The sequence below is a fragment of the Python bivittatus genome, unplaced genomic scaffold (assembly GCF_059951505.1).
Source record: "Python bivittatus isolate LINGU-HERP-01145 unplaced genomic scaffold, Pbiv_v1 ctg000480_np1212, whole genome shotgun sequence".
Taxonomy (NCBI): domain Eukaryota; kingdom Metazoa; phylum Chordata; class Lepidosauria; order Squamata; family Pythonidae; genus Python; species Python bivittatus.
In genome coordinates this window covers 52,876,487-52,900,724 of record NW_028277075.1, presented here as the reverse complement: position 1 = coordinate 52,900,724, position 24,238 = coordinate 52,876,487, and the positions used below count along the sequence as shown (strand labels likewise).

Genomic DNA, 24,238 nt, shown 5'->3' with positions numbered 1-24,238 from the left:
GAAAATTTTTATAGCTGAAAATGGTAAGCTAATCATAATTCTTAAAAAACAAAGGCCTCTTTTTTTCCCTTGCTGAATAATTAGAACTGAAGCCACCTACTACGAAATTGTATTTTGCTAATTTTTACCTATTCTGATGCAAATACTTATTTTAATCCCCTTAACTCATCCATCATGCATGACAGACCGTCTATTGTCTCCATGTTTAAGGCTTTCTGTCCGAGATGGACTTTTTTCTCCTAATTCTTGAGAGGAGAGAACTTGTTTAAAATAAGTTGATGCTCTGTATAAGCAATTATCATATATGATTTGTATTTAGTTATGATGACAGTAAAAATTGTAGCTGTGATCTTTCTAAAATCAAGTATTGGATGGATGGATGGATGGATATATATATATATATATATATATATAACAAAACTTACAACAAAACTCATAACAAAACTTATACTGGGCACAGATGGGTGCCAAATCGCAGTTTGCAGATTCCTAGTATTGTTGGTGTGTGTGCGTGTGTTTTCCTTGTGAGAAATCACTAAATAGATGCTCCTTTGCGTTAATTTTGAAATAGAATAAAATGTTCATATTCCATAGGTAAGTATATATTTGATGAAGTTGATTAATTTAAAAATGAATGCTGTCACAAGTAGTGAAGATCTAAATCACTTACTGAAGAAGGTGAGATGTCTCTAAATCACAATTCTATCTTGATTCCTAAGAGTGGTAAGGTTAAATTGAAAGATAGGCTTGCAGAAGTATAGTTCAGCAAAAAAAAAAAAAGATGCTTTCAGTGGTTAGGATTAAATACATCTAATAGTGAGATCAAAGTTTACCAAATTATAGGATCATGATGAATGACATTGTTTAGTGCTGGCCAGAGACAATGAATTTGGAAAGCAGTGAGTTCCAAATCTGTTCTCTGGTAAGTTCCTTTGTTTATACTTTTAAAGCAATTTTGTCTTGAGGGGTAAGGAACAAAATGTGAAAAAGCCAAGGGTTATGATGGCTGGCACTCCTAGTTTCAGAAATTAATATTGTTTTTATTCCAAATATGGTTTTCAAAAAGGACAGTGAGATATATCATTTTCATCAGCTCACATGGTATCCTAGATAACCTTTCATGTAGTACCTAATAAATTTCCATGACTTCTGCCTTAAGTGCACAGTAAATGAAAAAGTTCTGGTATAATATTAAAAAAAAACTATAGTTATTACCTGACAGGAAAAACACACTGGCATTTCATGCCTTTTTCTGAGTGCTTTCATAATGAAAGACCTGATCGTAATTTATTAAACATAGATCTGATTGTCAGAACGGTAGTGGTAAAAGAAACCTGTTTCCTTCCAGTTCAACTAAGGAATGCAAATAAAAATGAAAACCAACACAACCCCCCAAAGACAGAACAGGATGGCAGAAGGATATTGCTAATTTAGCCATGCAAGAGTGGCCCTCAATATTTCTCCAGGTATGCTAAATCTCTTGTAGCTGCTAAATCCGATTTGCAGCTGAATGAAGTATCAGCTGTTGCTGGACAAGCTCATTTGCCTTTTGTAGGCAGGGCTTAGAAGACGATTGATATGTTTTAGCACTTTTAGGATTATTGTGATTAAGAGGAAACCACTCCGAACGATAGGGAAAAGGGTGTAAAAATACACAGCCCACAGCTGGTAAGCAGCATGTGTTTGCTACAAGGGGAGGTCATGACTAGCTGATCCTGCTGGTTTTAGGGTTGATTGACAGATAAGAAAACTTGATATAATGAAGCAAGGGATTGCCGGCTTTGGTAGGGCAGGGAAACAAAGTTACCCTCATTCAGTAAACATCATAAAGGCTGTTTAAGGATGCTGTCTGGCAATTAAAATTATAGCTGTGCGATATTTAAAAAGCCTGTAAAAGTCTCCCAATAAAGCACAAAGGAGCAAAATGAAATGATCATTCTAGCTCTTTGAAGGTTGGCTTCAAGGGAATGGTTTGGTGATTTGCCTTTCTGGATAATGGAGGTATTTATTTAAAGGTAGAGTTACAGAACAAAATAAATGGTTCTATCAAAATTAATTTTCTTGAGCTTGTAAATTGTTTGGCTCCAGGTAACGCAGGGGTTTGTTTTGTTTCTGTTTTTTTGGTACATGTTCATTTATATAGGAGGAAGCCCTTCAGGAAAAAGCTTTTTTTAAAAACAAATAATAAACACCTGCCTCAGAAAATAGTATTGTTTTGTATCTGCTTTCTCTCTCATGTTGTTGTTGTTGTTGTTTGGAATTATAGTTTATATTGTTGAATATGTGTGTGTGTATATGTATATATAATTATAAACAACCATTTGCAAATGTGCATTTAAATGGTTGAAACTCCAGCTCCTTTTCCTTCTTCCTCTTTTTTTTTTTTTCTTTCAAAAGAGTGGGGTTGTACCTCTTTCAAAATGTGAGTTTAGCATACCACACAGGAAAGAAGACACGCTTGCCAAGTCCTGCTGAGCGTTTTTTCAAGCCTGTGAAAAGAATGAATTATTCAACAGTAAGCATGCTTACAGCTGGCCATTTGGGAGCTTTGATGTGCGAATCAGGCGGTTGCATGAATGCCCTTATTGTCATGTTATGTGTACACAGTGTGTGAATTATTGAAAATAGTGAGGCCTGAGCCTCATCTGGTAGAGATTACAGTGCAGGCATGCTGGGTGAAGGTCTGTAATTGAAAATCCCCAGATGCTGTTTATTTGGCCTATGTCACATGACCTTCTGCCGTAAGCTTGTCTGAACAAAACACAGGCTGTGCTGGAAAGGCTTGCCCAATCTCCCAGGCTCGCTCCCTGCTTTTCTGTAAGGCTCGGAAAGGGGACGACTTTCAAAACTCACTGTAGGGATGACTTAACACCTGCCTATACTATTTTTAAAGGCTTAAAATAGATTTTGCTCATGGCTTTTAAATAGCAGGTCTCTTACTTAGCAGAGGAAGCTGTTTAATCAGTTGTTGACTTACCTACAAGTGATTTCTTTTTTGCTAATTTGGATTTAAAATGTCTTCCTCCCCCACCATGGCAACTCGGTACATGCACATAAATGCTTGAAGGGGAGTGTTCTTTCCCCCCCCCCTCCTCTGACAGAGGCACTGGAAGCAGCTATGCAGTTCACTCCTTTGACTTTGAGATGCTGAAATCTTTGAAGGCTGTAATCTGATGTTAGTTGGTGGCTCAAAATGCCTTTTGAGATGCTGCTGCTGAGGACCATCCCTCAAACACCACCAGTCCAAGCACCACTGGAATATGTATTGAAAATCAGCAAAATGACAACAACAAAAGGGCTGGAGCGAGGATTTAAAGATAAAATTAGGTTGCCCTGCCATGTGAATTTGATGCATATGTTATTGAATATATTTCCAAAAAGGCATGGAAGACTGTCTCTATCTAATCATGCATTTTCAAGTAGATACATTTTAGTGATACATCTCATCAGAACTGGAACAGAACAAATGAAACAGAAAACAACTCTGGTACCTACCAGAGAATAAACATCCCCTAATTTATTTTCACTTTTCCACCAAAATGCAAACATGACATTGAATGGGCAAAATCCTTAGTCCACAAAAGCTTTGTTAGTTTTTAAGATGCCACATAATGCTATGTTGTTTCTGCTGAGTAGTAAGTTAACATAACTATAGAATGGAGGTGGGCTTCTCTGATTTGAAAATATTTTTCCAACTTTAATTTTAATAGTGTATGTCCTTTAAAATCCCCTTAAACAGAATTGTGTAATTGTTGCCAAGTAAAGTGAGGCTTTGGGTTGTACTATTGGGCCATTTGGCATTCTCTCTGAAAATAAGCTGGTTTCTTTGGAATATGATAGCCCAGTTGAATGAAATGCATTGCACATGTTTGAGACACAGTCTGAGTTTTGAACTGGAGCTTAGTGTCTCATGTGTTGTCAAGGCATCCTGGAGTGATTAAGCATACTCAAATGCTGTGTCTTCCTACTATCTTATATCATTACATGCTGCAGGGCATATTTTGTACTAATCTATATTATTTTTCATTCTTAAGCACTTATGCTATTTTTTAAAATCTGAGCTCCCAAAGTATCTCAAAAGAATTTTGATAAAATCCATACTATTTAAAAATTAAAAATGTGAAAGATAAAAATAAAAAAAAACTTGGAAGGGCAATAAGAGAAGCCTGACTTAATTTAAAATAATATTCAAAAATATCAACTTCATGAATAGAAAGCAACAATGAAAAGAAAAACACTAATTATGAATGAAAGGGGCAAAATGTATGTCCAAAAATAAGAATTGGAATCATCTATGATACTGGTATATATGAAAATAAGAATTCTTAGGTTGGTGACAGTTGAATGTTGCACTCCAGTAAATGATTGTGATGGAAGAAGCAAATTAAGTTTCATGTTTAATATGGTAAATGTTGTAAAAATATAACCCACACATACAAAACCTCTTTTGGGGTCCTCCATAATTTTTAAAAGTGGGAAGGGTCTTGAGAGCAAAAAGTTTAAGAAACATTGGATTAGGCAGAGCTGGGAAGATGGGCCTCTTTTTAGAGATAATCACCTCAATATAATAAAACACCATTCTGATAGAAAGACAAAGAAGCAAAGTTAAACCAAAGGTATGGACTGGAGGTACAGTTTTTTCACCAAGTTATGAAGCTACTTTTAGTTGCTTGTCCACCTAGACTTTTGCAAGCTGATCATCCAAGATATGAAAAGACTCGCTTCAATTTTGCAAAACTTACCTGTTTGCCCCCCTTGTTAATTTTATTTACTGTGGATAATTGAATTTGTGGTAATATGTAAGTCTTGCAGTAACATTTCCTGCTAATCTCGATTAGAGTCAAGTGTTTTCAGAATTCACCTACTGAGAACCACATGCCAGCAGATAATACCTAGCCCTTTGCAGTTAATAGAATATGTAACCTCTTTAGCGCTGAGGGCCACCCAGGAATAGATGGTCAGAGCCAAGACAAAAATTAAAAGTGATTTAGTATAAATTGTAAGCTCAGTTTAAATGTAGAGAGTCAGTTTGTTGTAGTGGTTAAGGTACTAGTCTAGAAACCAAGAGACCCTGAGCTCTAGTCCTGCCTTGGGCACAAAGCCAGCTGGGTGGTTTTCGGCCAGTCTCTCTCTCAGACCTGGGAAGGAGGCAATGGCAAATCGCTTCCAAAATCTTGCCAAGAAAACTGCAGGGGCTGGTCCAGGCAGTTGCCAGGCATCAACATTAACTCAAAGGCATTCAAATCAATCAATCGGTCGATCAATAAATGAAACCTAAGAGTTGATAGGATTGTTCTCCATGTATTTAAGGAATTTTTCAGACACAGCCACAGTTAGGTGGCATTTGGATTGTTTTTTTGGAGGGATATACATTATTGGGACTTAAAGGTATGCGATTCTGATCTAGGTTCTTGCAACTGGAAAATGTTATCTTGGTTAACATAATCAATAATAGTCAAATTGAAAACTATGAAAATGGGAGCTTTTTATATCTTTTGGTCCACACAGAGTGAATTTGTGAAAGATGGAAGGAGGTAATGTCACAATATCTGAATATTTTGTTTTGCATTGTGCAAAACCTCTGAAGAAGTATACTTGTGTAGTGCTATTCTCATGTAGAATCCCAGTATCTATATTCAGTTCTATGTGCAAAAGCACTGGGCAGATGCAGCAGAGCAAACAGCTAGTAATTTGGGAATGGGACTAGTGACATGCTGCCTTCTCTATACGTCTTCTTTATGCATTAGAGAGTATGTGATAAAGGCTTAATAGTCTTTGAGGATATTTTGTAGGAAGCTTTAATATGAAGAAGAGAGACCAGAGTATTCATTGTTGAACCCAGCTAAGGAACACTGTGATCAGTAGGATTGTGTGTTCCTTTATCTGGGCCTCTCTTTCTGGTCCTCCCCACTACAACTGGGAGAAATTAATAAATCGGGGTATCACAGTCCTTGTAATAAATAGGGGCATCACAGTCCTTGACCATGGACTGTTTCCATTTCATTCTTCAGATTTTTCTATGGTATTTTATTGTAAAGTGCTGAAGATCTTTGGTAGCTAGTGATATGACAGAGCTAAATAGGAAGGTAGGTAGAGTAGGGTAGTAAAAGTTAGCAACTTATTTCTTTGCAGTATCAACCACAGAATTCATAAAGCATAATGTTTGCTATGTATGCTCTGAAAAATGAATAGCACCTTAGGATGCTATTGCCAGCATAATTTAGGAATGGAAAAGAAAAGCCAACAGGTCTGCCATACTTGTTTTAAGTTGAGCTATAGTAGCCATCAAAATAACTTTGTGTTTAGATCTTAAATGTTTTGTATTTTCAACAATCAGATGATGCTTATGTCACAGAATTTTGCTCCACTTTGGAACTGCTCTTGTCTGAATTTCCATTTTTCTCTCTTTCTAATATAGGTAGTCCTCAGTTTCTGACAGCAATTGGAACCAGAATTACCGTTGCTAAGCGAGTCGGCTGTAAAGTGCAACATCACATGACCGTGCTCCTTAGCAGCTCCAGAAATCCTGGTTGCCATTGTTAAGCAAGGACTACACAGGTTGTTAAGTGAGGACCTCATGTGACTGCAATTTCTGACTTCCTGCCAGCTTCCCCACTGACTTTGCTTGTGGGAAGCTGGCAAGGAACATTGGAAATCGTGATCACATGACTGCTACTCTCTGTGATGTCATAATCACAAGCTGGGCACCAAGTGCCCAGATCATGATCACATGACTGGGGGGATGCTGCAACAGCTGGAACTCCAAGGACTAGTTGTAACTACCATTCACTCAGCCCCATCATAAACTTGAACAGTCGCTGAGCGAGTAGTCATTAAACGAAGACCACCTGTATATAGTTTAAAATATTGAAATAATTTTCCACGTGCTGGTACTATTTTAGCTGAAGTACAATTTTTGAACAAAACCAAAGGTAAAAATCCAGTGGTAGCTATCTATCTATGTATCTATGGAATGGACATCATTTGCTGAATGGATTCTCCCTCAGTTCCATCTCCAAATAACAGGAGAGGGTTAAAAAGATGGGGAAATTCCATTATGCAAACAGAAGTTTGCTCAAACCTTTATCTTAAAAAATATGCCTGGTCCTTATTTTCATTGCGTCTATTTTTAGTCATTGTTTTGACATGTATATGTTCATGATGAATTGTTACTTTTAGTCTTCATTGTAAATTCATATTCATTTCAGGTAGGAATGAACTGATAGCCAGATACATCAAACTTAGAACGGGAAAGACACGGACCAGGAAACAGGTAAGACAGTCCTGCAGGACAGAAGATGTATGCCAGTGAATGAGCGAATGTAGCAGTCTTGGCAGTCGTAACTGCCTTGGCATCTCTAGTTAGATGCAGAATGATGTTTACAATGTCTTATGTTTGCTTTGAAGAATAGTGCTGTTTGTACCACTCATCACTTCAATATCAGTTGCTGAGGCACATGGTACACATGCAAGTTTAAAACACCTGTATCGAAAAATAGTCTGGAAGTATTAATCTGTTAATTTCAGAATAAATAGTTTGCTGAGTTGGCAGAATGGATCTGTGTTTTCTTAAACTCCTGGCTTGTTCCCAGCTTATTGTTCCCATCTCAAAAGAATTAGCACTTATAAAAACTTTTTGCAGAGCAACACAATTTAGTTTTTCCTTTTGACACAGTGCATTAGCTAGTACTTGTTTAAGGCTTACATAAATATTTGGGCTTCAAACAAATGGATCCAGTGATGTTACTACTGGGAAACTTCAAGGCACAGAATTACATTTAGAAAGTAAAATATATTGAATGGAATCAGAGTTCACATGATATTTAAAAGAAAAAGAATCAGAGTGCTTCAAAATTAGCAAAATTATTCAAAACATGAATAACTAGTAAAATGCATGTTCTCTTTGAGACAGTAATCTGTCCAGTGTAAGGTTTTAGGTTAGACCAGGCCAGATTCTTTGTGTAGAACATTTTAAATAGAAAGAGCCATAACACATTGTTTAAGGTCAAAAGAAGAAAACAAGGAAGTTTACCCAATGATTAGCAGTAGCAACTGGAATTTCTACAAAGGATTCTCTAAGATCTGTTGAAGAACTTTATTTGTATATTAAGTGTTTTCTCTAGTATTAGAAATAAGTTTAAGCAGATTTTGAAGGAAGGACTGTTCAGATTGGTGACTGAGGATTTAAATACTAGCTAAGATTAGAAAAAGCAAATGAGGGCTTTGTCAGTGTTTTTAATTTAATTTAATATTTCAATTTTGAGGCCACCTAACTCCATAGTGACTCAAAATATACCAAAATCCAAAGAGGCTCATCCACCATCCTAACCCAAGGTTCTGGGGGAGTGACCAGGTTTTTAGCAATTTGTAAAAAATCAGTCAGGCGAGAACAGTCTGGATGTTCACAGAGAAAATTATCATAGCCCTGTTCTGGCATTACAAATAGATCATTTATGTCCCCCACTTGAGTGACAAGCATGACCCATATTCCCTCTGAAGTCAGGTCAGTGACATCTAGAAGAAATCCATTGTATGGATCCTGGATTCCACATGAATTCAAAACCTGTGCAATCAGGATTTGAACTCATCAAATCATAGAGTTGGAAGGGGCCTTTTAAGCCATTAAGTCCAGCCCCCTGCTCAGTGCAGGAATCCAGATTAGAGCATGCTGGACAGATGGCTGTCTAATCTCTCCTTGAATGTGTTCAATGAAGAGGAGCCTACCATCTGTCTGGGTAATTGGATCATATGGAAGCAAATGCCCATACAGTTCTATAGATAAAGGCCTTCTTGATGCAGATGACCTTGCTGTACTATGAGTGCCTCCTCTGCCTATGTATCTCTAGTTTTTGGAAGGGAGAAGGTTGGTGAGAGATTGCTTATGTGATGACTAAATACCCTAGTTATAAAGTCTGAATAGGACACCTGTGATGTGGGAGTTTCTTGTTCTTGTTCTTGTTCTTATTATTATTATCATCATCATCATTATCATCTATTTTCTTGAACACTGCTATATGATCACTACAAGCTTGTAGAATTATCAGAAATATTTTCCATGTCACATTTTTATGATAAAGTGAATTCCTGTAAAGTCCAGGTAGATAATAACATTACAGGACAAACATGAAGTGAATTCCAGCCTTTATTTTTAAGGGAATACTAAATTTTATTACAACATTGAATAATGTTAATCAATGGTTCCTATGACTTAGAGGTTTTAAAATTTCCCCATGTTTAGAAGTGGCAAGGATACATATATTTTCAATTGTGTTCTCACAAGTTACTTAATGGAATTTTAGTGAAGTTGTTACATAGATTTGCAAAAATCAGAGTATGTTGCATCAAATTTAGGGCTGGGCAGCATCCTTGATTTTAATTTTCTATAATGCTTCTAATTCAGAAACATCTATGCAAACTTTTTTTTAACATTAATTACTGTAACTATGCTTAAATATTAAACTCAAATAGGGTATGTAAATACACATAAGAAGCATCAATCCAGTATACAGTATATGTTCCGCAGTATGTACTTTGAAACCATAGTATATTCTCATATATTGACATTGAAGTAAACATAGTTGAATCCTCTGTAAGACAGTATCTGTAGCTCAGGGTTGATCTGTGGAGTTCTTGGTGCTCTCTGAGCTTGGTTGTTTGCCTGCAGGCATTTCATTGCCCAACTAGGTAACATCATCTGTGTGAGTGAGTGTGGGGTTTGGTGCCTGATTACATGCAGTAGCTTGTCCTGCCAGTTTTGGTGTGGGTGGAGTTTCCTCCTTGGTGGTTCCTTTATTAGAGTATTGTTTTTTGCCTGATTTTTTGTCAAAAACATCTCAGAAACAACCAATAGACTGTAACACACAAACCAACTAAAGTCCTCCAAAACATCTTAAGCAAACCAAAAGACTCAGTAGCCCAAGAAGAAAAAAACACTGGTCATCTACAACATACAGTAGCCACTATGTAGGATAGACAGGCAGAAGACTAGCAGAACACCAACTAGCAGTCAGAAGCCATGACAAAAACTCCTTAATCTTACAACACATGGACAGACTCAACCATAGTTTCAACTGGGAAACTGTGAGCATCCTAGACTGAGCTAAATCCAAAAATGCTAGGGAATTTCTGGAAGCTTGGCATTCAGGCAAGTCAGCCATCAATAGACACATAGAAATAAACCATATTTAGAGACAATTTGAAAGAGACAATTAAAAGGCTAAGAAGAAAACAAAAAGACCAGAAAATCTCCTCTCCAGCAGCCAACACCCAGATGAGCAGGAATTAACACCAGACAAACAATCAAGCAGAAAACAATACCCTAATCAAGGAACTACCAAGGAGAAAAACCACAGCCCCACTGACATTGGCAGGGCAAGTTACTGTATATAAACAGGGAGAAAACCGCACACTCACTCGCATTGATGATGTTATCTAGGTGGATAATGAAATGTCTGCAAGCAAACAGTCGAGCTCAGAGAGCACTAAGTATTCCACAGTCAAATCCTCTTTTCAGATCTTGCCTCCCAGTCCCACTGGGAGCAGTGATAGTATGTATGGCTATAAGTTAAATCTACATATCCTGTTTGGGTTTAACAGATTTTATATTTAATCTGGTCAAGAAACATAGCTTCATGTGGTATTGATAGAGGCTGATCTGGAAAGATCCATGTCTGGCTGCTTCCTAGGTAGGTCTTCTCCCGAAATAAATTGAGACTTTTGTTTCTAAGAAAAGGAAGGTGCACTTGACCCCCTTTTTTGGTCTCAGGTGCAAGATAATGAACGGGCAGTGTATTACAGACCTTCTGTCTTGGGATCAAAGTGGCACTGGACATTTACAGAGAAGGTTAAATATGCAGAAATCCTTTATGTATGTCTTGGTTGAACTAGGGAATGCTGTACATGTTTTGTTTGTGATACCATAGAACTAATGTTAGTGCAGCTAAAAAGAAAAAACAAGGAAATGGCCAAATGTCAGTGGCTCATAGTCATCTACACTGAATGTTTTTTTCTGGCATTTTTTTTCCCTGTTGGAAAAATTAAATTACAATGATTCTTAAAGCTGATCTCCAAATTGCAATTAAAAATAGATATACTGTAATCTAAAAAAGTTATGGCAATGTTTTAAATCCCTTTAAAGGTTTTTGATTATTCAAAGATAATATTGCAAAACTGTTTTATTTTATTTGCGGTATTTTTCACACGTTTCCCTGAAGGATTATAAGAGGCACTCCATTTGTTGTACTGGGTTCAGTTCTAACATCCTGCTAACCATAGTTTAGAAAACCTAACTATGGCCTAATATGATTCCTACTTTAACAAATCCATAATTTTGAAATGGATTTGCAAATTATAACTTGGACTACCTATCTCAGTTGATACAGTATACTCAAGTTACAGTTCTTTTTCTGTCTCCAAAATGTACCTAAATATTGGAATGCTGCTAGGAGGAAAATAAAATTAAACAGCTGTGGATTACCTACACCCAAAAGCATAAACTGTAGTTTAAAAAGATGTAGTGGCGTGATTGCACTTTTCGAGTACCCAAGACTGTTGTACAGAAGAAGCTTCAGACATGTTCTCTGTAAATCTCAGGGCAAGACATACAGTAATGGATTTAACTTACAGAAAGATAGATTGCAGTTTAATATTAGAATAACTTTAAGTGGTAAAAACCAACAACAGTGGAGCCAATTACCCAGACAGATTCTGAGCTCCTTCTCCCTAGATAACCTCAGTCATGGGCTACAGATGCTTTAATTTGGAATCCCGCATGGAGCAGAAGGTTGGTCTTGACGGCCTAAATTGCCCCTTTTGATTCTAAGATTTTTAGATTCTCTAATATCTGAATTAGGATGGTTCTGCATCAAGTAAAGTCACACACATATAGCTCAGTTTTGGAATGAAGAATTTTGAAGCTGAATAGGGCTACTGATTCACCTAAATTAGAGTTCTCTCTAAATACAAGGTGTATCAAAAGTTGGGCACCATAGGCCAATCACAGTCTGTTTTTTTTTTTCCGAGAAAATGTTCCTGTATTTAGGAAGTTCAAAGGTGATGCATCAAAGAGTAAGGAAGTGTTTAGAAGAAAATAGCACCTAATTTGAACATTTAATGTTCAGTAATTTATATAATAAATTGTCTATAGGGCTTGGCTTTTGGTACACCCTGTAGATTGGCAGCAGCTCTTCTGGAATTTAAACTAGAGTTTGTTTTTCTACGGCTGTCTGAAAATACTGAAGAGTGAATTTCAAACCTGTGTGCAAGCAAGAGCTTTATCTCTTGATTATGTCCTAATTTTAGAAAAATATTAGGACTTCTACAATGTAATTGAAATCAAGACACTGCTGAGATTATTGTAGGAATTATAACCAAATATTTTATATTGAAAGATGTAATTTTTGGTAATAAGTGACCCAGCATTCTTTGTTCTCTATACAATGTAACTATTGTTATTATTTAGACTTTCTGTTTTTTGTTTTGCTTTTGAAATCAAATTGGGCCTCCTGGTTGTATTTAACTTGCATCTGAGAATCAGATATTCCAGATGCTAGGGATTACCTATATTAAAACACACACATGCACATACTTTCTTTTACTCTGTCTCTCTCTCTCTCTCTCATACACACACACACACAATGATTGCCATTGGTTTTCCTTCACTATTCAAACGCATAGCAGTACTACTGAAGCTTTGAGTTAGATACACAGTAGAAAAACTGAATAATCAGGAATAGCCACAGAGTAGTGGGTGTCCTGAAAGTGCATGTGTACGAAAATGTGCAAGATGGAGGATGCAGTGTCAAATCGAAGATCTACCCTTTTTTATGTGTGTTGATGTCACACAGACATCCAAAAGGGCTTGGCTGTGACACCTCTTCCACTATCTTGCAGATTTTGACCCTAGCCCGCACTCTGTAGATGGCCATAATAAGTGTTATTATATTCTAAAATTGGATTATGCAGTGGGCCAAGCTGGAGTATGATTGAACATTTAGAGTAGGACTGGAGAACCTTGCTCAAATTCCCATTCATTGGAAGATATGGCCAATCATTATATCTCAGCCTAACTTTTCTGATAAGGTTGCTGTGAGGGAAAAAAATAAATGAGATTGCCCCAAGATCCTGGGAGAAAGGCAAGATGTTATTGGAATAATCACTTCACAATGGTGAACTCTTTCTGTCATTACACTGGAACTGTAAGGTATCAATGCAGTGCACAGATGCGGGATATATGAAATTCTTGAATATGGTTTCTGAGGATATATTTAAGACTAGTGACTTTCCCTTCATCCAGTAAACTTTCAGATTAAAGATTTGCAAGTTTTCTTTTGCCTGAACAATTTCTCCCCTAAAAAGTGTTTTATAAGAATGGTTTTGAAGAAGGAAGAAGGAAATACAGTTGCTGGATATAAAATGTTTCTTAATTGTGTAGGGTTAATCATAGACCTGCTCAGAGTGCAGAATGGCTCCAGTTTTTACCCATTAGAAGGGATTTCTGACCATGAGATTTGTGTACACAGTATCAGAAGCCTCCACAGATAAAATCATTGGTGTTCAGGAAAGCTGGATCAACTTATCCATTAGGATCAAGAGGCACAGAGGCTAGGGCCATCAAAAATGTTTTAATTTTTTTTAATAAGAATAAAAATGAAGTAGAAGTTATTTATTTTCATGCCTTGCCTTTCAGCCTTGAAAATATACACAATAAATAGAATACTAATACATAAAATACAAATGAAATACAAATGAAGTGTACATACAATTCAAATTAAAAAGCTCAGCCATATATTAATTGCCACTGAGCTAATTTAATAATTCTTACATTTTACTTCAATTCTCACCACAGGCACCATTTTTTGACACTATGCTTCTGACTATAGTAATGACAAAACCCAACGCAGTAACAGTGAACACATACTTAATAAAAAACAAGACGTGCAGAAAATCTTAACCAGTGACCTTATTAGTAACATATAGGTGTAGAGTAAATGCTAAAATTTAGTAACCTTGATGATATGTAACAGACATAATAATTAATTGGCAACAACTGATTATTATTACAAAGCAATGCATATAATATTTACTCTTCCCTATAAATGAGCGGGTCTTAATTTTTGCATAATATCTGTTCTGGAGACAGCCAGGGAGATTTGTGAGGTTAGAGAGACAGAAAAAGTGGGGGCAATTGTGTTATTCTTCTGCCCTTTCACTTTAATTCTTTACTACATTATTTATACTTGCATTCGGAATATAACTATGCTTAGATCTTTTCTACTTCGTTAGCTAGTAACATTGTGGTGCCTTTCATGAGAGCACGGTGTAGATCAAGCCAGGAAAATCTTAGTTCAGATCTTCACTTAAAAGTAACATAGGATGAACATTATGATTTAACCTGACCTGCTTCAAAGACTGCAGTGAAAGATCTCAAATAATCCTCATGTATCTGCATTAAGATCCTTGGGGGAAAAATATAAGATATGAATAAGATAAGATTGATGGTATAACCAGCCTTGCAGTATAATGGTTATTTTTAATTCCCCATTAGTGCCTGACTGAGCCTTTTTTTTTTTTTTTGGAATAGCATTTTCCCCCCAAATAAAACTTTTTCTTTAGTATAATGTGAAATAATGGCATGAAGTTGGGTCAGAAACAAGTTGGCTAGAATGGTTATCATGCTGGTAATGTATTTAGGTTGAAACAAAAAATGTCATAGCAACAATTACAATAAGAATATAAGTAAGTATGCATTTATAAAAATGTTTAATTGAAGTGCTCTTGGGCCATTCGAATGATGTGACATTTACTGAGTTGAATTTAGAGCTACTTATTTGGGGGGAAGAGATAAAACTTGCTTACTGTTGTGCTTGTATGTGTGTGTGTCTGTGTCTATCTAGTATTTCCATGTAATTAAACTTTAATTTGTTTACTTTTGAAACACATCTGCAAATCTGAATATCGTCAGATTACAGTTACACAGACTGTAGTCAGAAAGGTTTTAAGAAAAGAGCACAAGATTGAATAGTCTAAAAGTTTTTCTTCACTGAAATCACTGCAGCGATGACCAGCGTTGGTAAATGTCTGTGCTAAGAAATATGGTGCATGACTGGGAAATATGATCTCTTAATAGCAAAGCTTACTGACAATGCAAAATACTTTCCCCAAAGAAACTTTCTGGTTTTTTCTTTCTTTCTTTTTTTTCCAGGCATAAATTTGATTTCTTGTGTTCTTTTTTTATTTCTCTTCTCTCCCTCCCCCCTTTTTTCTCCCTTTTTTTCCCCCTTAAAATTCCAAACGATGTAGGTGTCTAGTCACATACAGGTCTTAGCCAGGAAGAAAGTTCGAGAAATTCAAGCTGCCATTAAGGTACGTTTGGCTTGCCCAGTTGTAGGGGGCTTTTCATCTCCATGGTTACAGGCTTTTCCTTTGTTTCCCTCCCTTCCCCTACCCTGCAGGTGTCTAGTCACATTCAGGTTCTTGCCAGAAGGAAATCTCGTGATTTTCATTCCAAGCTGAAGGTATGCGCTTTTCTGCTTTGGGGCTTGTGGTTGCTATGCGTTTCACTTCCTGTGTTCCCTGGTGATTGGAGGAATGCCTGGGGCTGTGATTCTTGTAACCTAGTTTCCTTGCATGTGGTAGCTGTTGACATTTCTTTGTGTTTAATCTCCTTCCCTCCCTCTGATTTCTGCAGTAGCATCTATATTAAACTATTTTAACACCTCGGAATGCTGTTCACTGTTTGCATGACAACTTCATAGGGAAATATGTCCTTGTTTTTTCCTTTTAAAATCTCATTAGTAGATAGAATTTGTAATATGAGTAAAAAAAAAAAAAAGGCAAAACACTGTAGTTAAATGAAAGGAGATCTTTGTATGTGCTCAAGCACATGTTGTAAAAACTGAGATTTAAATATACCAGTACTTCTGTGATTTTTGTTTTAAGAGACCTTTTCAGAGAGCTGCTAAACTCCCATTCTGCCTCCAGCGATGTTATCCTTATCTGCAATTTCCAGAGCGTCTACCTTTGACAAATCGTTCTAGCCTCCACACTCTTGTTAAGATTTTTATATTGGCCAAATGAAACAGCCTCATTGGCTTCTTCTCCAGAAAAGTTAGGCGTGTGCTTTATCTGCACTCCATGAAGCTGTGGAAGTCTTCACTCAGATCTGATAAATGTGGGCTCCATAGAGGAAATTCTCCTCTTGCAGACTTAAGGTCCACAGAGCACAGTAAGGCTGGCTTTTGAGTACATAGACCAGAGACTGGGCTGCGCGATTCCAGCTTGGTAGTTTCTTAAAGTGTATATCCTGGAGAAGCTGTGCATCACTTCACTTGAAATTAACGAAAGAGGGATGGTCTTTTTTCTCTTTCTGATTTCCAAGAGCAAACAAAAACAGCAGGCAAGGCTTCATTTTGTACATGTCAGAAATGCTAAATTTTGAATTAGCGAGCTACTGAATATTTTTAATGGAAAAGGTATGGAAAACAGTGACAGGCTAAGTGGAGTTTTTTTGCTTTTGTTTCTATCCTTTTTGTATTTTTTTTTTTAAATGAGTCAAAATACCTTAACAATTCAACTGAAAGCAATACATTTCAGCAAGTGAATACCCTCTGCCAGTCTTCCCAAGCCTGCTGTCCGCCAAGTATGTTAGACTACAAATTATATAATCCTGGTTGGGACAGGAATTATGAGAATTGTAATCCAGCAAATCTGGAAGGCAGCAGGTTGGGCAAGGCTACATTGTCTGAAATAGCAAACGCTGTCATTGGTGTTTGCCACAGTCCTGAAACAGGAAAACATCAACCGCAGACTGACTTCATAACTGTCCTATTTGTCAGGAGCTTCTGGTTTGACTCTGCTGCGGGCAGCATGCTGGCAGGCTTGAATGGCTGTTGGTGGCTGGCTTTGGAGCTGCACTGGCTGACTAGTTGGGGTTGGTGAAGAACTAAGACAACTTAAACATATTGCTTGTTAACCCAGGGTGCAAAGATACGGAAGGCTATAGCGTTTCAGACTAAAACTATCCAATCTACTGACTAAAAGAAGGCGTTTTAGCTCATGTTTGGAAAGTTAAAGCAGTGTACTGACTTCAAGCGCACACCTAAATCAATACTGGGCACCTGCAGCCTTCTTTGTTGAGAATAAATTCAGCAATTTGTTTGCATTATACCTATCCAATTGCCTATTCTTAAACTTTTGGAATTACATCGTCATGGTTTTGTTTTGTGGAGAAACCATAAGATTTTTTTTTTCACCCACACCTAAATAGTAAAGTTTCCCTTTTTAGAAAATGTGCTTATTTCTTATTTCTGCACTTCCTTTTGATAATGATGATGGTGCTAGTGGTAATGATGGAGCTTTTTCCGGAGCAAATACCAATCATACTTAGAAGCCCTCTTTCCCAGCGGGCACTTGCTCGTTGCCTCTCTACTGTTTAAAGCTTAGGAATCCTTTGTCCTGAATGCACTGATTCTAAAGAATCTTCTTAAAGAATCTGCTGCTGCATTTTTAGAATTTCTGCCATTGTCACAATTTTAGGATGTACATCAGTGCAAAGAGACAGGCTGCCCCAATAAAATAAGCTTTGAGTGAGAAGGGTAGTATCTCCATCCGTGCAAAATTCATTTTTTTACATTCAGTAAATGAAAGAAAAATTGTTTCTCCTAGTAAGGAAAAGGTGGAGGATTAAATCAGGTGGCACCTAGCCTCCAAGACTGGATCCATGCAGGGTTGGGGCTGGATATGGATTTGTAGATTATGCCCATAGATACTATGGAACTGGGAATGTCTTGTACTTATTTAAATATAGGGTTATCTGATTCAGTAGAGTAAAACCTGCTTAGGGAATTCTGTCACCTAGATCCTGCATCACAATAAATGTAAGATTGCGATTCTATTAAATCAGGATATAATATGTTTGGAGATGCTAGAAAGTCAGGTTGGTTGAAGAAATGGCAATGAAGTTATGATAAACCTTTTCCAGAGCTGATGTTTACTAAAAGAGTTGGAGATAGCAGGCAGTCTATTCTTCATCTGTGTGCTTCAGAAAGAATATAAAAATATATTATTTCAGCATAACCTGAGTCCTCTAAGGATTAGTGTCCCCTTATATCGTTCTTTTGGGACTATATCCACTAAATTAAAAGAGGAAAGGAATGGGTTTTCTTTGGAATTGTAACATCATATGAAGGACTTTCTTTACACCTTAGCCTTCTAAACCTGAAGGGAGATTTGGACAGGAGACAAAAATGGGCAGTAGAAGATAATCTTTTATATGTACCCTGCAGATTTTAAGATACATGCAAACTCTGCTCTGCTCCATAGTACATTCTATTGAGTTTTTCTACTTGCAGTTCTGTCTGTCTATTCAGCATGATTTACTGAAGGATAGTTTCTGAAAAAAAATCTGATCTAATCTGAAGACTATAAATAATAACAGATCAACTACTGCAATTTGGAATATTTTCCATAAATAACTTCTGTGGAAATATTTCTTAATGTTCTGCAGAATACTAGTATTTCATGAACAACTTTCATGGAATAGAAATACAGGTAGTCCTTGACTTATGAACATAATTGGGACTGGAATTTCCATCGCTAAGCAATGTGGTTGTAAAGTGAGATATCACATGACCACATCACTTAACAACAGCAATCCTGGCACTCCCTGTTGCCTTCATTAAGCAAATTATACCAATCATTAGCTGAGGACCCACCCCAATCCAAGCCATTTTGGGTTTGGTTCCTCCCAGCCCCAAGCCTCAGTAAGGTAAGGGACTGCCTCCAACTCCCCGCCATCCACCTACCTCCCCCATCTCTGCCCTTTTGGCTGCCCTGCACCCTGCCTTGCAGGACAGCAAGCAGCCCTAGAAATGTGCAGCTCTGGGGCTGCTTGCTACGCTGCGGCTCAGGGGCTTCTTGGTGCGCCACAGCTCTGGGGTTGCAAGAAGCCCTTGAGCCTCAGAAAAGCTGCAGCTGCTCTTGGAAGCCTCAGCCACCCCAGCAAGCTCCAGCAAGCATTTGTTCACCGAGCTGCCTTCCCTCCCAGTACCTCACACTGACTTTTCACCTTTTGCACCTAGCCACAGCACCTGGGAAGCGCCAGCAAGCATTCGTTCAACCAGCTGCCTTCTCTCCCAGTTCCCTGCATATCTCTGTTTTTGAATTATGAGTATTTAATAAGAATTCAGCTGTCAATGCAGATAGATGGATAGTGTTTAGGGGTTCACAGTGGGATTAAATATACAGGCCCAGCTCTGACTTTCACACATTTAGTAGGTGTTCTGAATAAAGCCTATAGTCTGCAATTTATATAGCAACTCTCCTTATATGTGACTGATTAGTCTTCTGAAAGATGCACAGTGAATATGTACTAGAAGGAATGCAGTCAAAGGTCCTGAGTACATGAGTGTTAAGAGCACATCACTGTTCTCTGCACTTTTGTCCTTATTGTAGAAAACAATTACCCAGACCCAGGATTTTTACCTATGGATGCAGATGTTCCCATTAGGGGCTAACGGTTTTTGTACTCGGTAATATCTTCAATGATGGATTCAGAAATGTTGGATTGCTTCTTTTCACCCAGCTAGGAAATGCTGCAGCTCCTCCTTTTGCACTGGTGTACAGTAACATTTTACTAATGTTTTTGCTTGGTTTTCAGTATCCATTAGCAATTCATTAAAAGAAGCCAAAAATTAAAAATGCCTACAGTTCACATGTATGCAATGATTTGAAATCCATTAGTGGGCATTCCACGCTGCCTGCATGTAAAAAGAAAATACTGTTGACAGGATGCTAAAGATAGCTGTATGTAGCTTCTCTTTATTAAAAAAAAAAAAACAATAATAAAAGCCTTGAAAAATTCTCTTTGATGTGAATGGAGTCCTCTGCATTTTGAAATACAATAAGATGGATTAATTGCTCCTCATTAGGCAGCAAGTTGGGACAGCTTTGAATGTGCTTTCTTTTTTTCAGCATTGGCTATTGCTGGCTGAAATAGCCAGCTTTTGTGTCTTCCACTGTCTCCTCTGATAATAAGCAAATTGGAGATCATGGCTACAATTATTCAACTGTCTTTTGTCCAGAACAATTGTGTACTTCCATGGCTTGTTTATCTTCTTCTTCTTCTTCTTCTTTAGTTGTAGCAAATAATTTCAAAGGTTATTCCAATCAATACAATGTATGAGCAGGAATAAGATTTGTGAAATTACTTATTAGGCAACTATGTTCATATTTTCTGCTTCACTATAAATCCATTTTTTAAAAATTGCAGGGTTGTTTTTTTTTTTTTTACTTCATATCATTTTTTAAATTCATGTGTGGTTAAATCTCTGTGTCACTTTAATGAACATATATACTAAGAATTTAGCTATATATTATATATTACACACACACCCCAGTGTATGCTTTGAAATCTTAAATTAAATATCCTTTTATCTTCCTGGAATCCAAAATTATTTTTCTAAAGGCAGATTGGACTGATTGAATTCTTTGAGGGAGAACAACAGTTTTACAGTAAAAAACTTGAATTCCTTGTTATATAAATTTCAGTAAATATTGCCATGGTTTTAAAAAATGGAATGACTTCTGTTGATCATATTTTGCTTTTCTGGTATTCTTTTCAAAAGCAATGGAAACCTAGGAATCTGATTCATTAAAAATTATTTGATTATATTATACACTGATACATTTCATAAAGCAGCCTATTCCAGCTTAGTTCTCTCCTGTTATATTGAACTATAACTCTCATCATCCCACATAGCATGTCCAATTATCAGGCTGGGGATTATGGTGTTTGCAGTGACTAGACTGATCAAGGCTGGCATAGAGCTTAGTGCTCTTCAATAGTTTACAGCTTGAAAACCACTAGAAATGAAAACACGACAATCAGCCTAAGTAACAACTACATCCATGGAATTCTATGTAATGCAAAAGGAGTCCAGCAAGGGGTGATCATCGGCATGCTATACTCTCTACAAATATATATGGCATTAAAGACCACTAGTAATGGAGGATAGGACTGTTGGCAGCTGTTAAGCATGACAGTTGGCACTAATGTGTTACAGAAGAACCAGGTTCCCAATAATAAGATGCTTATGATATGCCATTGCCTTCAAACCTCACTTGTAGGTTTCTCAGAATTTTTTGACTCCTGCCCCCAAACACCTTTATAAGCATTAAACTCCTTTGCTAATCAAATATCCTATTTCTAATTCCACCTTCTTCCAAACATCTCACTTTTTATCCTCCATTTTCTTTTATTACAATGTATAATGAAAGATTAGGATTACTAGCTTTCATCATCAGTTATGTATAGAATGGTTAAAATTCATACAATATTTATTGGTGAATAGTGCAATTTATAATAAAAGGCCAAAAAAAAAAAAATCCCACATGTATCAGTGGTTCCCAGTTTCATAGGAGGATCTATACATGTGTTAATATAAGTACATAGAAAAACACATGTCTCAATTTCAGTCCACTACAACAACAGGGCAGCTCTGATCCTTTTTAGGTGGGGGGGTTTCACATTATGTGTGAATCTGAACACAAGTAAAGAACTGTAGATAAGTTGCAATAGGCAGGCAATGTCATGATGGAGCTTCACATTTTTCCTTGTAGACCTCTCTCTCAGCTAGGCATCTTTCCCATCTCCTGTAAATCCTTTCAAAAATCTTCCCAAGGCAGAGGCATTTGAATGAATTCATAACCGATCAACAGATTTTTCTTTTTCTTTTTTTTGACTCATGGGTTAGTAAGGTCAGACTTCATACATTTGATCCAATCCCTTTTTTTCTCTGAAAAGTGGGATAGAATTGACAGAGACCAGAATAATGTAGGAAAATATTGTATGATACTGCATTTGATTTCACTGGGGGTACATTTTCTTTGGGAAATAGAGTATAGAATATTTGTCCCTGTTTGCTATTATAGGAAGCATGGTGATCACTTTGGTCAAAGCAACTGTTTTAATGGAGCTTAGACATTTATGGACTAAAAAAACAAAACAAAACAAAATTTAAAAAAGAAAAAAAAAGTTCATGAGGTATCCAAGGAAATGCTACTTTGCTCCAAGGTTTTAAGGAAAATGTCAAATTAATAATTTAATGATTTAATAATGTAATAGTTTAATAATTCATAAGTCAAATTTCTATTCAGATTTGCACTAGCAACTTCATCATTTCACCTTATTCTAATTAAGCTGTTTCATGTTAACTGCAGTGTAACTGACAGTGAAAATAGATGCACATTTTCTTAGGAAGTCTTGATTACTTGTGTTCATTAAAGATCCCAGTGCACTCAGAGGTGGAGAATACAGTACGGGTGTTAAGTCATGTATCTTGGCCAAATTCCAGTTTAGGTAATTACTGCTAATCTCCTTGCCTAAATTCCCCATCCAGTTTTAATTGGATGTAGTCTTCTTCACTAGTTGCTCAAATGTCATATAGCATTTTAATGAGTGATTTAATCAGTTCTTAGGAGTTACCCCAGAAGTAACTGCAGATAAAAACAGGTCAAATCTTCTCTTCCTTAGTTACAAAGCAGGGAGGGCTGCTTAGTCCTGCATATATCCCCATATAAGGTAGGAATCCTTCATCAGGAGAGATGATGGTGGTCATCAGTGGTTCTAGAACAAACAAGGGCATTCTCTGTGAGAGATTCCTTTATGCCAGAAACCAAGCAGCCAAGCCAACTGCCAGAGGCATAGCAACAAATGTTACTTGGTAGTACTATCTTTTCTTAAAGATACAAATTTTACTACTTTGCTCCCATATACCCATAAAGATATAGCAATGCCAGGTTTCCAAAATCTCAATCCAATGTAGTAAATCTGGGAATGAAATGTTGCGAAGCATGCTGCTGTGTTACTTGGTGCACACATAATATTAAGCCATAACATGGTATATTTACTTGTGGCTTAACATGATTTATGAGCCCACCTACTATGGCTTAGAATTATGTACAGATAATAGGATTATAGTTTGGTCAGTACCCCAGACAACTGTGATTTATTTAGTAAGCCAAGGTTAAAAATACAAGCTTAGTGATTCATGTGAACCCAACCATTATACTCTCCAGACATGAAAGGGAATCTGAGTATATGACCTTGCTTCTCCATTTAATAGTTGTTACAAATCCCCTTGACTGATTAGACATGATATAATTATTATGAAAATACTAGAGAGCCAGTTTGGTCTAGTGGTTAAGGCACCAGGCTAGAAACCAGGAGTCTGTGAGTTCTAGTCCCGCCTTAGGTATGAAAGCCGGCTGGGGAATGACTTTGGGCCAGTCACTCTCTCTCAGCCCAACTCACTTCACAGGTTGTGGTGGTGGGGAAAATAGGAGGAAGGAATATTAGGTATGTGTGCTGCCTTGAGTTATATATAAAAAAGGCAGAATAATAAAAATAATAATAAGCCCCATTATTTCTCTGGAGGCTTAGGTGCTGAGATGAATGTCCATGGCTCAACTCTGACACTCAAAATGATGTGTAGATAAGGTTCTAGTTGTGATGGGGTCTATAGTAGGAGTACAGAGAATAAGACGTCATGGTTTAGAAACCAATACTATTTTATTTTTCACTCTGAAAAAGACTCCTAAGCATTTAAAATTATAACGAGAGATCCAAAAACTTAGGCATCAGAATTGGTCCGAAAGTTGGGTCAGCCTTCTGAATAGGTATTTTCTCACCGTGTTGCTTCCCTGCTGGTGCATTTCCCGGTTATTCTGCAGCCATGCTGTTCTCAGCAGCTCCCCTCTGTCTGCAAGAGCAGCTCACAGATGGGCCCACAAGTGTTAGGGCCATTTCTGGAACATTAACGCCTGATCAGATTTCTGTCTCGTATTCTGCGCAGGATGGACGGAAGAACACTACTGCAAGCAGCTGCTCCCCTCCCTCCCCCCCCCGCCCCAATAAACTAGCTTAAAATAGGCAGCATTTCATTTCTGATACAGGAGCTTCCACCACCACCGTCTAAGCCTAATGAAGCCCTCGCTGTTGCCAGAACGAGGTGCTTAACTTTATTAGTGTGGTCAACATGACTATGTTAAATCTTTTTTCTCTTTTGATGAATCAGTTCCTTGGTGAAAATTTAACATTCCTGCAGATACCGAATTATTGTAACACCTTCCATTTTTTAATTTGCTGTAGCCTAGTTTCTAAGAAATTGCACTTATACAGAAACATTTTAACGAACTTTTTGTTGTTACATCCAGGTAACAAGCATGGTAAGTATTTTCA

The 24,238-nt window shown here is 37.2% G+C and overlaps 1 protein-coding gene across 7 annotated transcripts in view; it reads left to right on the top strand.

Annotated features, from left to right (window-relative positions):
- The window catches only part of TEAD1 (TEA domain transcription factor 1), a 200,839-nt gene that overhangs the window by 130,726 nt on the left and 45,875 nt on the right, over positions 1 to 24,238 (top strand). For 3 of the 7 annotated variants that reach the window (XM_088145904.1, XM_025165523.2, XM_007426368.4), the window contains 2 exons: positions 7,209 to 7,273; positions 15,453 to 15,515. Coding sequence is in view for 6 of the 7 variants with exons in the window: in XM_025165523.2 (XP_025021291.1) it covers positions 7,209 to 7,273; positions 15,453 to 15,515 (128 nt within the window). In the remaining variant the exon portion in view is untranslated. Of the gene's footprint in view, positions 1 to 7,208; positions 7,274 to 15,300; positions 15,364 to 15,452; positions 15,516 to 20,340; positions 24,226 to 24,238 lie in introns of those variants that run through there. The other 4 variants (XM_025165522.2, XM_007426364.4, XM_007426367.4 and 1 more) reach the window with 3 other exon arrangements.